Source organism: Lynx rufus, unplaced genomic scaffold, assembly GCF_022079265.1.
Source record: "Lynx rufus isolate CCGP_SWC_20201006 ecotype Redwood Valley unplaced genomic scaffold, mLynRuf1.p SCAF_6, whole genome shotgun sequence".
Lineage (NCBI taxonomy): Eukaryota > Metazoa > Chordata > Mammalia > Carnivora > Felidae > Lynx > Lynx rufus.
The window spans coordinates 80,779,096-80,797,669 of NW_025814878.1; the positions used below are offsets into that span (position 1 = coordinate 80,779,096).

The 18,574-nt window shown below is 32.4% G+C and overlaps 1 protein-coding gene across 50 annotated transcripts in view; it reads right to left on the reverse strand.

Annotated features, from left to right (window-relative positions):
* Nucleotides 1–18,574, reverse strand: part of RIMS1 (regulating synaptic membrane exocytosis 1) — a 488,816-nt gene that overhangs the window by 109,288 nt on the left and 360,954 nt on the right. For 37 of the 50 annotated variants that reach the window (XM_047101856.1, XM_047101855.1, XM_047101852.1 and 34 more), the window contains one exon: nt 13,113–13,225. In XM_047101856.1, coding sequence (XP_046957812.1) covers nt 13,113–13,225 — 113 coding nt within the window. Of the gene's footprint in view, nt 1–9,126; nt 9,157–13,112; nt 13,226–14,323; nt 14,507–18,574 lie in introns of all 50 variants that reach the window. The other 13 variants (XM_047101822.1, XM_047101859.1, XM_047101826.1 and 10 more) reach the window with 3 other exon arrangements.

The following is an 18,574-nucleotide window of genomic DNA, read 5'->3' on the forward strand; positions in this document are numbered from 1 at the left end:
ATGATTAATAAACTATTTTTATTCTTAAAGGAGTGAAAGTTGACATCTTTTAATCTGTTGAAGAAAGAAAATGCCCAAAATCTGACTCAAAACCACAAGTAGACTCCCTTGACTAGCCAGCAAAAATACAGTTGCCATGCTGTCCTCACTGCTTGCTCTCAGGTTTCAAGAACAGAAGCAAAACGCAAATAGCTTATCATTTACTTACTCATAATCAAAAGATCAGATAATTCCATAAAATTTACATTTTTAAGTAGTTCTCATTATTTCCTTATGGTTTGTACATTAGTGTGTATTCTGAAATAACTTTATACAAGTTCTTTACACTTTTTACAGTTTGCTTACTTGCATTTTATTTTTAAACAATCTATTTTGAAATGAAATGACATTATTTCTGAATTACTGGTGTGTCTATCTAAATAGTAAAAACAAATATATGAATTAAAATATTTATCACAAATTTGAACCAGATGACATGATTATTAATGTACATGATTTATACAAAATAACAGATACTTAGCAATGATAAAACTAAATTGCATCCTTGGAATATGATTACCTGTTGAGTATCCCAATATAAGGAAAATGAGCCACAGCCCATAGAGCTCAAATATCTTACTTTGAAAAGAATGATTACTAATCACCATTTAAAATTTTTGTATTGACTTTTAATGCCAATAGCAAAATTAAAATATGAAATATCTTCCAATTCTCCCCAAAATCCTAGCATCAAATTCACATTTAGGAGTATCCTGAATATTGGTAGCATTGTAAACTAACAAAATCATTAAAATGCCAGTTGCTCGTTCTTTATAAAAAGAATTTAAAAATTGGAGGACTTCTGGGTTTTAATTTTTTTTTTTAATTTCAAAACTGTCACATACTAGAGAGTTAAAAAAATACCCTCTCATTTTATACAACAAATGTAATTATCATGCAATTGCATTTAATCTTTTAATGAACATATAGTCATTAGATACAATACAGTCAAAAAAGGATGTTTGTTAGACACTGTTTCAGCTAGAATTGCAGATAGAGTGACAGTAATAAACAATTCTTCTCTACCTCTAAGGTGCAATTAACACTATAATTTTATACAAAAGTTCTTTAAGTTGGAATTATTCACTATGCTTTCTAAAAGCTGAATGCTGTGTTTGATGTTGAATTGTGTTTTTTAAAAAAGCAGATACTGGGGCGCCTGGGTGGCGCAGTCGGTTAAGCGTCCGACTTCAGCCAGGTCACGATCTCGCGGTCCGTGAGTTCGAGCCCTGCGTCGGGCTCTGGGCTGATGGCTCGGAGCCTGGAGCCTGTTTCCGATTCTGTGTCTCCCTCTCTCTCTGCCCCTCACCCGTTCATGCTCTGTCTCTCTCTGTCCCAAAAATAAATAAACGTTGAAAAAAAAATTTTTTTAAATAAAAAAGCAGCTACTAACTTACTTAAAAAATATTTATTGAACTTAAATCTTTTTCTTAGGTCCACTCTACTTTCAGTTATTTTTAAACTCTGGAATTTTTATCAAGTGAATGTCTATATATCAAATATGGACTCAACATTACAATTAAGAAAGTATAAAACTAGAACTTTTTTACAGGTTAATTTAAAATCATACTTGTGAAATCATTTCTTCTAAGCTCAACAGGGACTCTTATTAGAGTATGAAAGATGAGAACAGTAAATATGATTTTAAAATCTATAATTTATTACAATTTTCTAGTGGAAAATATTAGATACTATTAAGAAGTCAGAGTAAAATAATTGCTCCCTTTTCATTTTCCAAATTTTGTGATGTATTCTTAGTTTAATGGTATGGATAATCTTTGATGAAAGTACAAATAAGCTGAAATCATTTGCAAATACTGTGTTTGTGCCTGCATGAATTTCTTCCAATTTTATCTCTTTGTAAGACTATTTAAGATAAGGCCTGTGACTTAAAAAATAAAAAAATAAAAAGCTTAAGAATCTTTAATAAATCTTCCTTAACCCATCACTGAAAGCTATATATATATAGTGCATACATATGTATATAGTATCACCTCCACTAAAAAGAATGTGATTTTTCTGGGAAACTCCTTTGACTTACTGGACATTTGTGATTTGTTTAGAAATATTGTAAATATTAGAGTTAAGTGTAATTTAAGATAATTATAGTGTAATCATTATACTTTCTTAGATATATTAAAAATATTCATAAATTTACAATTATACAAAGATAAATTTGCTCTGAATCTTCATTTCTTCCTATGCATCTGCAAATTAACATGAATTCGGAATTTCAAATATTTGTGTTTACAGGCAAAAAAGAAAATCCATACAATATGTTGTTAAGCCTTCAAATACTTTTGGGTATTCCAAGTGAAACAAAAGTGTAAAAGAGAACAGGAATAAAAATTTCTATATTGGTAAATATATTAAAGTAAAAATATTATTGATTATTTTACTTTGTAACAAGGTGAGCTAGTACATCTGTCAGTGGTGACACAGGATCATATTTGGATAGGATAACTAAGCTTGTCAAGTCAACTACAATGTGTTATCACACTTTGTGAACAGAAAAAATAATGCCTCTGCTTCACTGCTATTTAGTAGTACAATGAGTCTTCAGTGATAATGGAATCCCATCTTTGCTCCGATGTCTCAGAGAAAGCAATGATAAATGACTGCATATCTGGAATTTGTCAGGCAGAATGAAATAAATAAATGAAACACCTACAATGTCTCAGTTATTGGCAATATTGAAAAAAATTTCTTCTCTGAAGCATTTAAAAAATCACTGGTAGTAGGAACTCAAACATAAGAAACAATATAATATGAAACATGGAGACTATAAAGTAATAAAAGATGACAAATATTTAGCTAATTGATTCTATAACATTATAAACTATCCACAGCCTGAATAGAAAGATGGGTTGATATCTGAAAATTTTAAAAATGTAATACTAATCTCTACTAACAGTTTTTTAAGCTTTAGTAGAGCACATATTGTTAATATGTATAAACATTCTCCATACATTTGGAAGCAATGTGGCAAAACGGTAAATCCCAAGGATGGGGAATGACTAGGCATAGATTATAATCTTAAACCCATTACCATTCATTGGTTCGTCAGTGTTGCCTTGATCAATTCCTGAGACATTTCCTCACTATGCAGTTGTTATTTATAAAATGATTAAGACTACTCAGTGTAACCTCCAGCTATTGTGGTTTATGATTTTGTATTACTTCAATAGGGTATTAGCAAGGTAATTTTTCCATTTTCAAAAAATGGAAAACTACAATAATGACTTTCTCACTTGCTCTAGTACCTAATTTCCAGCATTTTAAAATCTGTCACCTTGCTACAAATATAGATGTTAAGGGGAAAAATCACCAGTGTATTTTACATTATTTATTTATTATTATGGTTTCGTCTCAATTAAAAAGTATTCCTTGCATGTTCATCTTATTTGTGGAGTCATACAAATGTAGTAAGCAACTCTGATGTAATACTAATATGTCCTCTACCTTCCACACACATATACAGTAGATGTACATGAAGATTTAATGTCTAGACTATTTTGACTACACAGAAAGGCCCAAATTCTGGGTCACTTTTTCAGAATAAAGTGCATTTCAATTTGCAAGGGTAGAAATGTGTCAAATGGTCCTCCTTGTGCTATTGTATGCTTCTCTTAAATATGAAGGATTGTGCTATGCTAGTAGGAACAATAAAAATACAAGATAACATCTGTCCAGCATGGGAAAAATTAAACACAACAAGTAAATAACATGTTAAATGAAAACACATTGCCTTTAAAGGCTTTTAAAGAAAATAACCTGTGTTTTGGTATATCACTGAAAGGCAGTATCGGCATAGGCAAAATAGGTAATTTGTATATATAATAATCACTCAAATCTCACTGCAGCCAAAGCCACATACCATCACTTATAGCATGCTGATTTTCACCAAACTGTCGAAAACAAAGCTCAGGATTTCCAATCCCAGACATCACTTACAGTGTCAAAATTGTCAAGCACCAGAGCAACACTGAAAATACTAGTCCAACACCTGACAGGTAAGAAAGTCAGGCTCCTGATGAAAGAATCTGCCATTTTACCTTGTTCTTTTATGTTTCACAGGAATAAAAGGCTTTTTAAATGTTTTTCTCTTCTGAGAGGGAACACTATTTTCCTTATGAGACACTTCTTAGAATACAGTCTTCATGAAAAGCAGCCCAGGTAGGTAAGGCTTCTCTGGGGAAATAACAAAATCATTCCTCGAGGGGCCATGTTGCTTATTCCAAATGATCTTCAATATATTTATCCATTGTTTTCATTACACTGACGGCAATTACACTTCAATTACACTGACGGCAGCAGTATCTATCTTGAAAGGTTTGATGTGGCATAACTACTAAATTCAATATCAATTTTTTGACAATCTCTTCCCTTTCTTTTGTAAAAAATATTTACTAATTTTAAAACTTGTTAAAAATACACTATTTAAGGGAAATATATGTTGTTAAAAAAATCAAAGAGCTTATGCACGGCTAGACCTCTGTCTGCCTTTTAGTCTTCCTCTGCACTTTCCCCACAAATTCCAGGAAGAAAGGGGTAATAATGATGTTCTTCCACAATGAGGCATATATTGCAAGCTGAGCCTTAGTTGATGTAAGTGTTAAATACTCTGAAGTTTTAAAAGTCCATATACTATTATAAATAACCACATATGAATCAGCAGAATGGGAAAATAAGGTTAAAACCAAGAGTTCTGGGACGCTTGGGTGGCTCAGTCAGTTAAGCCTCTGATTTCGGCTCAGGTCCCGATCTCGCAGTTTGTGAGTTTGAGCCCCACATCGGGCTATACGCTGACAGCTCAGAGCCTGGAGCTTGCTTCAGATTCTGTGCCTCTCTCTCTCTCTCTCTCTCTCTTTCTCTCTCATAAATAAATAAATAAACTTAGGGAAAAACCCCCAAGAGTTCTAAACTGTTTCACATGAGCTGCTTCACTCTCTAAAGTTTAAAGAGAAGGCTAGAATGACAACTATATTTATGGATTTGTGGCAAAGAAAAGAAATGGATAGACACTTTTACTAATATGAACAGTCATTCATAAATATTCGTTAAGTGTTCAAGAAAAGCAAAGCCCTGGAAGATAAAGAAACTTAAATCTTCGAAATCACAACATGATACAAATAAGAGGAAATGAAATCACCTGGCCAAATATGCATCTAATAAAATGTAAATAACACTGAAATCCTTTTTTACTTAGTGACAGTTAAAATAATGCTGCTTCTGAAGAATACACAAATTAATTTACTTGTTTTAGCAAAAATGAAGTTACATGATTTTTTCCTACCGTTTTACAGCCATAGTATACTCTTAATGTGCAAGTATCATCTATACAATAGCTAAGGTCACAGAAGATTATTAAAATAATGTTTTCCACTTTTTTATATGAATTGCATCTAATTAAGGTTAATGCCTAAGAGTTCCAGAAAAATTACAAGTTTTTTTTTTTTTTTTTTTTTTTTTTTTTTGCATAAGTTAGCATTCCAACTGTTCTTGTCAACATTTAAGGAAGGAAATTATAGGTAACTGATTGGAGCATTTTTTTATAGAAACCTTGTACTTTAAAATACAGTTGACTAGAGATAATCCTTTAATAGCCTCTATGACCTGATTGCAATAATTATTATATATCTTATTAGTGAAACTGGAAAACAAAAAGCAACAAATGCCATTTACTCTCTGCCCCTATTCAAATCATTTAATAACTTGAACTCTAATTGCTGCTCATTCTCCATGTGTGTAAATTACATTTTTTATAATAAAGAAAATTCATATTTGTATAAAAGAGAATATGATGTGTTTTGTTATGATTCAAAATTGCTTACAAAACCCAAAAAGTTAATGCGCTTAAGAAATACTATCCAAAGTCATATAAGTTAGAAATTTATTATGATAGTAACATTTTTTCTCACCTTGATGTCATTAAATTTCTGGTTCTGTTTTGATCTTCTTATATCATTATTGCGATGCCCCCAAACTACATTCATGGGCTCTTTAAAACTGTCCAAGAAATGTAGCAGAGAGGGAAAAATTGGCTTACTTTTAGAATGAATAATTTAAAATATGCCTATAAAGCAGTTTGTGAAGTCTAAAATGATATGGTTTCTCAGCTTTCAACATAAAAGAGGGAAGTAAAAGATAAATAATGTAGTATGAATATTTATATTTTCTCAAGTTAACTTTTCAACCCCGAGAATGTGTTATCTTTACTCAAATGCACTGGTTTTATTTTCTCAAATTAGTAACTTGAGGGCAAGCCAGGTATTAGGAGATTTAGTTCAGTGGTAAAAAAATGGCTCTTTAGGGGGTGCTGGAACCCCTAACTGGGCCTCTCCAAGATTCTGGTGTTGTAAGTGGTAGATGTCACAGCAACATGGAACCCTGGACAGAACATAGGCTGTGGACTGAAAATCTGGTTCTGCTGCCCAGAAGCTTTGTCACCTTAGGCATTTCACTTAACCCCTTGACTCTACATGAAATAAATGGGTAATAATACCTCCCTTATGGCTGTACATGTGTTGTTACCATAATCATGTGGTACTGCGTGCAAGGTAGGTACTCAGTAAATGCTGTCTGAATGCTGAAGAGCCGGTAGAGCAGAGCAGTTAAGAACAAGGTCTTTGGAGTGAGTCTCAGGCCCACCTCCTGTTCTACCACTTACCAAATAAATGACTGATAAAGGGCCAGATTTTTAACCTTCCTAAGCATGAGTTTTCTCAGTTGGAAAATGAAGATATGGATAGTTATCCCTCAGGTAGCGCTCTTGGCCAAGTCATTCACATAGAGTAAGTGCTCAATAAATTTTATCTGACATTAAAAATGCTAATAGTATTTAACGCCTCTTTTTATGTGCTTTACGAATATATGCTGAAAAGTTATATACCTGCAGTATATATAACTCCCCTGCAGTTAGAGTGACCAGCCATCCCCTATGCCTGCAACTGTCCCAGTTTAAGCACTGGAAATTTTGCATCTCAGTCCTCCACAAACTGGGACCATTAGCTGTCCCTACAAGTTCGTCTACAACTCATTAAAAGCAAACTCTCATGAGGAGCCCCTTCACCTATATGGTCACCTAGGCATGGCTTGTCCCATGTGAGGACTCAAAACATCTTAATTCTCCAATACGATCCATCCCAGAAAAGATCAGCTCATAGCAACAGAGTTTCTATGCAAAACAAAACTGTTTCTTTTTTATGGGGTATGTGAGCCTAAAGTCTGACTTTATTTAAAGAGATTTCCTGAATATGCTTCTATTTGTTCTGGGCTTTGAACACTGTCTGTGACTAAGCAATACTCCCTTCGATACCAGGAGAGAGATGCAGCATCCCCTGAGCTCTCTGCCCTGCCTGCATGCATTTTGGGAGGTACCTCGTTGGCTATTTTCAGTCATGTGTGGTTCCATTCTGTGAAGCATATCCATGTCCTGTGTGCAAAGAAAATTGGGCAGAGTGATGACACATCTCAGCCAGAACACAATGACCTTGTAAAAATGTCACAATCTGTCACACTCTTCAGGGAGCCTGTAAATGTGCATATTTCACAGAGACTTTAGGTTGCACATCTTAGGAATTTTGTTTTGATTAATTATAGCTTTTGGGTAGTAATAATACATATGGAAGATCTCTCTAAACAATTATTACCTTCTTCCTTCTTTTGGCTGAATTAATTAGGTCATGGCCCATTTCTAATATAGAATTTTAATATCTTTATCAACTAAAACTTACCATGCAAATCCAAGTAAATTCTTCTGAACTAAAGTACAAATGTATTGGCCATTTTTATACCACTGAATTTAAAGTTATATTACTGATAACTGAATTAAAAATTCAGGAAGGCTAGCAATCTATGCAAAATCTAGGGATGTAGACATCTTGGATCTTACTGAATAATATTTTATTTTTTCTTAATATGTACTTATTGCCTAGTATAGTGTCTGCCAGAATATGCATTTACCAGAATATAGACATATTTTTAAAAATTCAAATTAAATAAGTAATTGAATATTATCTCCCATTTTCACTCTGTAATACTGAGATATATAACAATACCTGAATATACTAGGATTTAGGGATAAGTAGTTGGGATTTGTGCTTATTAAAACAGGATATACTAAAGTATAGTAGAAGGAGGTCAAAAATAAGAGACCTGGGCTTATAGTCTACTATTCATCAGCAGTGTAAATCTCTTAATCTCTCATAATCTGAGTTTTATCATTCATAAAGTAGGGATGATGCTACTCTCAGGACTAATTTTTAGGCTTACTATGTCCACCAAATTAATTCAATCATTAATCCACAATACTGAGTAAATGTATTTTACTACACTATACATGTATAGTAATAAAATGTATCTTATTACACTATACAGTATTATTTAATTTTTAACTATTATTAATAATATTATTTCATTAAGCTAAAAACTCATATTCAAATACTTAATTATCAGGTCAACAGTAATACTGAATAGGAAATAGTATTAGCAGCACATGAGAGCAGGTCAAGGTATATGTCTGCTTGAAACTCAAGTCTGAAGACCAAAACTCAACTGTGATCCAAAAGATAAGGTTGGAGGTTACCAATGTGCCAACAAAGCAGTCTAAGTGGGCCAAGAGAAGTAACATTTAAGCATCCATTTCCTAGATGCATGATTGCAGTGGGGACCAAACATTCTACAATATTAGTGCTAATAAAAGGGAAAATCCAGGGATTTTCTATTCCTTTACTGGAGACATTACCCTGAACAGAAAGTAAGAATTAAACCCTTTACATGAGAGCAGGGGAATGGACACAAACAAAACAAAAATATTTTAAAAATGTGTTATTTTTCCAAAGGAATGGTCAGAGTAGGTAAATTTTAAGACAAAGCACTCTTCATTTTAATATTTTCCTCTGTAGTGTGAACTGTGCACAATATAAAATACTTAACATAAAATGCCTTACAAAACACTGTAGGGAAAAAACTACCTTTTTGCTAAATAATTTTGCTCATTATTTTAATAAATACAGTTATATAACTCACATATTATGAAAGAAAAGGAATAATATTAAATGGTTAAAAAGTTACATTAATATTTACCTTTTGTGGAAGAGTTATATTTTTCTTGTTCTTCAATGAATTAAATGCACATAATGATGGAAACAAAAGAAAGAAATCAGCAAATTTATAGTTAGACACGGAAATGTGAATCAACACAATGGCATGAATAATAAAAATGCACAACATATAATGTAATATGATAAATCACAATGACAAACCATGAGGAACTCTCAAATATGGTACTAAAATTAATCAAAGAAAGAATGAATACAATTTAAAGATTTAAAATAAAAACAAAAACATTGGGAAATTAATGTTTGGCGTTGAAAAATATATTGTATGGCATTTTTTCTTGCCTTTTAAGAACAGCAAAATATTTCAGCACCAATTTTTCCTAAAGCATTCTAATTTTAATCCATTAAGACTTTTTACTACAAGTGTATTAAAAAGCATACTTAATATTCATACATTTTTATCATTTCAAAAATGATAGCAGTACAGATAATTTGAAATTTTATATAAATAATGAAAACCTGATTTCTGATTTTTACTAGATAGTAGGCATTTTCTCTTCACTGTGAAAATAGTAACATTTTCCACATGGAAAAAAATTATCCTAATTAAGTGATCCCTTCTTCCTTCTCAGATTAATTATATTAAAATATCTCAAACAGAAATTGTTCTTTGGAGATTATATTTCTTAAGACATTTTACAAAACTTTATATCTGCTTCCTTGTTGGTACACTATTTATTGAAACATAATGGCTTTTCTAGATATTTCCGAAGGGGACTACCATTAGACTGTTAAGTGGCAGATGTAATAATAGAACACATAAAATATAACTAGCACACCAAGTGTTAGTTTACAAATAATTTTTAAATACTTCTTTAGAAGACATCTAGTTGAGCACAAAAAAATCACTTCATTGGTTTCAGAAAACCATTTAACATTTGTATGCAAACAATTATGTTGCTTTCAGATTCACTCTCCATAGGGCTACACTGGAACACAACTTTGTAATATAACCAGAGAAATTTCTTGGAAGTCTTTGCTCTCAATTATCACAAACCATTAGTTACCTAATTGTAAGGCTACTTTTTTGACTAATTTATCTCAAAATCTGTGTTGTGATCATTCCTCTTCTTTTCTTCCAAGCATACTTTAATATAATCAGAATCCCTGTAGCAAGTATGCTAACATTCTTAATCTTTAAAAGAAACTTCAAAAAACTTTTTCAAAAATTAAGTAAAAATGTCTTTTCAAAGGATGTGTTTGCCTTTAAATAGCACATATAGCTTCTATGTTACAAAGACAGAGTAGTAAAACTGAGTTACAGAAAATAAAACAAAACATGCATCCAATCTAATCATCCTGGCATGAATCCAAAAAACAATCACGTAGGTAACTGTACCCAGAAACCATATGAATAAAATTACTTTATAAGTTCATCAAGAAGTTGCATCACTATCCAAGAAACTAAACCATTTGAAATATTTGCTCTTACCAATCAACTGCTTATCATCACCTCAGTTCTTTTTTCAAAAACAAAAATAAAAACAAAACCAAAAAAAATACTCTTTGTTAAAAATAAAAAACAACAAAAAACAACGAAAAAGAAACTTGGAGACAAGGAAATCAAGTAGAGGCTTAATTGCAAATAAACTGCACTCAGCATTAACTTCATAGAAGATATAACTAACTTTCAAAAAATAATATCAAAAGAAAAAACCATAATTCCATGAAAGCCCTATGAACAACAATGAAATGAATCATAAATAGAACACGCTACATTCTTTCTAGTCCATGAATCAAATGAATATTTTACTTTAAAAAAATGTATTTTGGGACACACAAAGATGTCATGTCTGTTCAGTGTGAAATAGATCCATGATAAGATGATGGTGGACACTATCATCATTTACCAAAGGTCCCAGAGCACATGATAAAATCATAAAGTAAAACTGACCTATTTTAATTATAAAAAAACACTTAGAGAAAATAACACGTTTGTTCTCATATTTTTAAAAGGTTTTATGTATATGACTGTTGAGATCACAAATTTCAGGAACCTCAAATAACAAAAAGAGTTTACTAGTATATTTATGATATTAAATATCAAAATAAGTCCATCAATTTCATCCTCAGTCATTCCTTTCTTCCCACCTCAATTCAATCCTTACAAATTGATGATTTCTCTGAAAGACAACTGTGAATATGAATATCATAAACAATAATGTTGATATTAACAATAGAACATAAGCTTTAAAAAAAAACAAATCCAGCATACATTCCAAATTATTTCATAGAAGCAATTCTTATTTCTATAGAAATAATATAGCTACAACCTCACTGTATGCGTTATATGCAGTACCCTTATATGCTTTTGAGCTTATAGAGTGTTTTAGCAACTGGAGGAAATGCAAAGAATTTTAGGAACACATGACTTTTTGGATATCGATATTTGGCAAATTATGGCTAATAACACTGAGTTTGTAGAAAAATTCTAGAATTTGTAGTTCTTTTAGTTGTGCAACAGGAGTTCATGAATGGATAATTTATATAAACACCAAATTTTATTTAAAGCAGTTTCTTTCATCTGGGCTGTTGTTAATTTGAGTCATAAAAACATTATGAATTATCTTCTCAAAATGTTCCCAAAAGAGAAAAGAAAGTTTGTTAAACACGTGAATTGAGAATTCCAATGAATTAATTGCTATTTTAGAAAAGAAAGTCAGATTTTCACATAGCAGCATATATATCTTAGTAACTAAATGAATACTCTTATAATAATCCTGAATATTGAAGCATGATATATCAGTGAGATGTATAATCTTTAAAAATAATACACATCCTGAGTTTACCATAGTAGCATTCCTCTATCAGTAAGTTAATACTTCTTAAAATCTACACTAATCTTTCTATAACCAAGTAGTCTATTTATAAATTCTGCCATAACAGTCCTTGAAACAATGTACTTATCTTCTTAGATCATTTCTGTGATACTTGTGTGATACATTTCTGTGATACATTCAGTAAAGTACTTCAATTAAGTAAAACACATACACAGCTCCCTCAATACAGAATGAAATACAAGTTATATCAGCAACAACCAACACCTTTGAAAAAATATTCAAAATGTTACCCTTTTAGTCATTTTATGGGGATGAAGATTTTGAATACATGTTTTAAATCGAGTCCATTGTATTTATATTACAACCCCAAAATAAAAATTATTTCACTAAATTACTTAACAGATCCCACTCTGGTTATGTGATAACATATACTGATAAATCATTTCACCTATGGAGGAATTAGGATAGATCTTGGGTCACATGAAAAAACACAGTGACTATTTTAACCTAGAATTTATATAATCTAGCCCAAATACTTTAGGGAATTTATTTCCACTGTCAAAACTTTTTCCTTCTCTCTTTTTCTATTTCTCTTTCCCATTCTCTCTCTTTCTAGGAAAATAAACACAATGTGTATATGCTTAAAATAAGAGAATCTGTAAGTAACATGAACTGTTAAAAAAAAACACAAAACACTAAAATGTGTTCTCTAAGTCATTCTTCATAAAAGTTGTATAAAAAACACAGAATATTGCAAATGAGTTAAAATTAAAAAATACTAGTAAAGACTTCAATATGATCAAGTGTTTGTTTAAAAAATATTTTTTAAAAAGCTTAAATAAGCCCTCTCACACACATAAAATACCATATTTTACTAAGATTTTAAAAATTGTGTTTTGTTTCTTTATTTCTGTGAAAAAAGGTGTTTCTAGGGCTGATTTCACTCTCTTAACTGGCAATCTAAAATTCATTCATTCACTCACTCAGCAATGTCACAGTATATTCCATGAACCACTACCGTTAGGTTCTGGGAATAAAATTTCAAGAAACAAAATCTTAGGATTCTGCAAACTACATAAATCAAAGTACTATTCATTTAATAAAAGGAGTATAAAAAGAGGTGGTTCTCAAATCCAAGGTTTTTGGACAATGATCTCTCTTTATTGGATACCTTGTTCTATACTGCCGCTTCTCACTGGCACCTGTGGTAGCTGCCGGCCCCTCCGATTGCTGAAGGATGTGTCTGCAGGAGGAGGATGGGTCGGACTTGCTTGTCTGTGCATTCTGTGGGCAAAGAACAAAGGGGGGAATGAAATGGTGAAATTCCAAGAGGGCCTGACAAATACCTTCCCTTCATCTATTACTATTAAAATAGACATAAACCTCCTAACTCAGCTTTTGGAAACAAAATCAAATGTTTTTGATGGTATGTGTAAAAGAAATATTATAAAAAGTGACTAAAAGAGACAGGGATAATGTCTGTCACACACAGTTCTGCATAATGAATTTCTGAATTGAGTACAATTAGACTCCCTTCTATGAATTAACTTTCTATGAAATTGTGGCTTTCCATTAAGTTATCCATTTTTGGTGGTGCTGAACCAAATATATTGATTTACAGCCTCTGAACTCTATCATTGTGGGTAAATTAGTTAAGAAAGGCTGTTGCCTAAATTGCTACAATTAAGTTAATGAATGTTTATATCTAGAATTATTTGTAAGTGATAAGAATAGTTCTAGCTGTAGACTTTTATAAATTACCATTCACTTGTTATTTATTTTTAAATAGGAAAAATCTTGACAGATATTAAAAAAAATAACCTTAAGTACATGTTATAAAATATACTGGTGGAATGGTCAAAATTACAAATATAAATTTGAGAAGTGTGCAGATACATTACTACTGCACATGAGTAAGCTGACCTCCATCTGCTGGCATTCAAAAATTTTTTTAAACTAAAGAACTTTAAAATACTCTTAAGATTTTATAGAACACATACAAAAAAAATTTTTTTTAATTTCTCTTATACTTTTTAAAGAAAATACACATTTAATTCTCCAGGTAATTTCTCATAAAGAATTTCACATAATTAAAAATATATATATATATATATGAATATGCCACAAACAGATGGAAGGACATAACACAGTCAAATTTAATTTTCAATGATAGCTAATTGGCAGGAGCTATAGACTACTACCAGCACAGTGAAGATAGATGCAAGTAATAGAGGATGTGGGAGAGGTTTAAGTGCCACAAAGAAAGGATTAAAAAATTATGGTGTCATAATGAGTGAAAGCATCAAGTGCTCAGGAAGGTACAACACCACACCAACACCCGGAGGCAGAACATGAATGCTGGGCTGGACACTGAATAGCGACCTTGTCAGAAGCGGAGAAGGTGGCGCCGACCCTCCAGGGGCAAGGTGGTGGGTAGAACACAGTGTTCTGACACTAGAGTGCTCACTCGACCTTGAGCGAGCGGGATGTTTTCCCCTAAGGACTGGCTGATCAGTCGCTCTTAGGGCTGCGTATCCCCTTCTAGAAAGGCATGGTGGGAGAACCCTAAAACATTAGGGCCAAAAAAGATCTTCAGTCAGCAGGTTCACATTAAGTTTGATACCAACACATTTGTCCAAGGAAAACCTGGTTACTCTTACAAGGCAGCGACTTTAAAAACCAGAAGAAACCCATCATCATGCAATCACTGAAACGGAATTAAAACGAAACTGACAAGTTACTGCAACTGTGCATGCCATGTGGTTTTTAGAGGGCTAATCCAGAATCCTCCAATGTAACAAACCTCTTGTTAAGTTGTACAAGGGCAGAGACTCCTGTCTCTTTTTATTGAGCTCTATCTCTAGTACCTAGAATACAGCTGTACAGCAAGCAAGAGCTCAATAAAGATAACTTGACTGAATGAATAAATACAATTAGAGTCATGAATATAGGAATACTTTAAGCATATGCCTTCAAGAAGAAATAGCACACTGTAAGACTCTGTATTTACAATGTTCATAAGTTTACTCTGCAATAGGAAGTCTATTCCAAGAAGGCTGCAAAAGGAAGATGTCTTCTGAGGTTAACTTAAGCAGACCAACAAATTAAAATGATACAGTAAGGAGAAAGTTCATTATTGAACTGACTAAATACAAATGGCTGATGTATGGATAATAACATGTCTTCTAAAATTAAAAATAAGTCTGAAAAGATATTTGTCCATATATTGGCAGTTATCTTAATACAGGGTTCAAAATTATTATGAAATTAATTTATGAATTAAGGATTAAGAATTAAAAACTGATGTATATCTTGTTTAAAATATATACATGCTTTTGCCTTTTTAAATCATTTGCAGTTTGTATTTTAAATAAATGCATGTTTATATACCCAATCTGTATTATTTTTTACAGTGACAGAAGCAAAGAAATAATACCTCATCATTTCTAGAACAATGCTGTAAAATTCACTTATCAAGTGATTTGAAGTATGAGAGTAAAAAATACATACTGGTCACTGGAAATATATTATTGTTTTATTCAAGTTGTATTCAGATTGACAATTTTTCTTTTAGATAAAATGATTTTCACAGCTGTAATTACTTTACTACAGGCTTATCTCCCCTATTTTAGAACAAAAAAATGGGAAAATGTCAGATTCTAGGGGACGATAAGGTACAACTTAGATCTGTAAATAATGTGCATTTTTATCTTCTTGACCTATAGATAGATGCTTCATCAGACCCTACTGCAAATCTTAAAACCTGGACTGTTGTCTCAATTTCCAAATTAAAAGAAAAAAGAACTATACATACTAAGATTGTTCATTTATTCTAAATAGACTTTCACATTAACTTAGCTCTATAGAATTACTTTATATGGAAAGGATTACATGATCAAATCCTTTCTATTGGTAAAGAATGAGTTTTTATCTATTACTCTTTAAAAACCATGGTCATGAGAATAAACTTCAAGCAATCTTTGCTCACACCTTCTTAGTGTAGCCTGAAAATCGAGTAACACAGTTTTCACCCTAGTATTGAGAAATTTCATTTCAATTTCACTAAAATCTTGCTTCATTCCTTAATGCAATTCGTAAGCATTAAAAGAACTACTTAAATGTGACTTGAAATGTGAAAACTTTAGGTGGCTCTTATATGGCACCAAACTAAATGGCAAAGATATAAAAAGCAATTTTGGAGCAGATAAATGGCTTTCTAGGTCAGTATTACACCGATCGAGACTACATGACTTAGTGTTCCCATCTCCAAAGTCATGAGCTTGCAGTGTCTGAGCACAGCTTGTAGTGTTTACGGTTCATCATTTCGCACAAGATCTGTTTTTTCTTTGACATGAACTAAAAGTCCCTCAGTGACAAAGCAGTCCCTGCTGCCAGCCAAACTGTAACAAGTATGAAAGTGTAGACCAAAGGGGCAGTGTCAAAAACCACTTTGCCTGACGAAGAGAGAGGTAAGTGCCAGAAAGTCTGAATTGTAGGAAGGGAAACTGAGGAGAGTAAATGAAAATGCAGAACTTGAGAGAAGAGCAAGGTTTGGAAATGAGAGATAATGGAACCAAGTATAATTCATTTTAGATGAAAGGAAAGGAGAATTAATCAAGAGATTCTGAGGTACAGGAGTGAAATGCTGACAAAACCCAGGCTATTGAGCCTTGATATTTCAATGAAATGGGATGTGCTAAGAACGTAGGGATGCATGAATGGAAGAAATGAGGAACAACCATATTAGAGAATGGAACAGGGAGTGCATGAGGGATAAGGAAAATGACAGTAACAACTTTTCTTTACTGAGCATCAATATATAGCCATCTATACATGCCAGGCACTGCATGTACGTGTATGTGTGCATGCATGCACACATACATACACATGTATATTCTTCTTTTGATACTCTCATAACAGTTCTGAGAAGTGTCATTATTCCTATTTTATAGACAGAAAAACTGAGGATCATAGAGTGCCTTGTAAAAAGATAAAGAGCTAACATGTGGTAAAGACAGGATCCACACAGATCCACTGAGTGCCAATACTTGCTCCCTTTGCTGCCTATTGAGATAGGTTTGTTATATCACATTATGAGAAATGGCAAATCCTTGGATATATTGTTAATCTTATAAAACAAAACATAAATATATATCCAAATATCAACTTGTTTGACAAGGTTTACCAGAATTGTCTCCTGAGAGTTTACAGGAACAAAATGTGAAATGGCATTTAATGAATACCTACTCTGCTATATAAATCTATAAATAACTCATAATTTTTAAGCAAAAAATAAGTCTTCTAGAAAAAAACTCTAATTCAAACCTAAGTATGTCTCAAGCTAGTTCACCATCTCCAAATGCATATCTAAATATTTACCACTTAGTACAATCTGTGCCTACTCTCTTCACCTAAGACTAGGGTTTTGACTTGAACTTAAGTAAAACACATTTCTCACCAAAACCTGAGGTTGTCAGTCAGACATTTCTATTGTTGCAAATGGTCTTGCAGTAAATTTCTTCATTGCAGCTTAATAATATAATTCTGTTTTTTTTTTTTAATGACTTGTTACGGGATGGACATGCACATGGTATTTAAGGTCAACAGTTCAAAATGGTTCCTCTTGTAATGGCCATTACAGGCCTATACAGTCCCTTTCCAATAGCCCCAGTACAACATTGTATGTACAACCAATTCTAAATACTAGTCCTGACAAAATATCCCCCAGGTAGGTTGCAGAGTATAGGTTCTACTAGAAGAAAAGTCACTAGGGTAGAAATGAGAAATGGTGCTAGCAGGTCATATAGCTGAATTCATACGAGAGTTAAGAGTCAGACTTTTATCTTACTAAGGAACTTCCCAAGAGAATCTGAAGCACTGCTTTCAATGGCTAGGCACAAAAGTCAGACATCAGTTCTGTTTATATTCTGTCTATAACTGGTCACCATCTTTCAAACTATTTTCTTATAAGACTATTACTCATAAGGCCAAATTTGTTAAGGCCAAAAAGGGCCTTCAAAACTGATGACCATTAAATAGCAAATTTTGCCAGGAGCCAAGGTGTGGCTGTGTGGTATGAATCCTTTGCGTATGCTGTTAGCTTCCCAAAGGCCAAGAATCAATGGCCAAGGCATTCATACTGTGACCTCAATTCACCTGAGGTTAGATGTCAACTCAAGGCATCTTCTAAAGAACTGAGAGCTGACACAAACCTAGAAAATCCAGGCAATTCTTCTTTTGTAACTAATTATTCTGCTCACTTGAGATATATGATATATACTCTAATAAAAGTCAATGGAGAGCTTTAATTATAATAAAACAAATATGCACACTTAAAAGGTTTGAGTTTTCTACATTAAAACCTACTAGCAAAGTAAATAAAGCAAGAGTAATATGAATATGGTCCTTAAGCAGCAAACATTTGAGACTGGGGAAATCAATCACATTCTTGCTATTCTTTTTGGAAGGAAGGAGGATTTGTATTTATTTACAGGTATTTTCAGTGTTGTAGAAGAAAATGCTCAAATATTACTCATTTGTAGTTAAATACCATCAGTTGATTCTAGAACCATCTAGCATTTTGTAAAACAGTATCCTATTGTCAAAGACTTGCTCATTGATATATCCTACTAC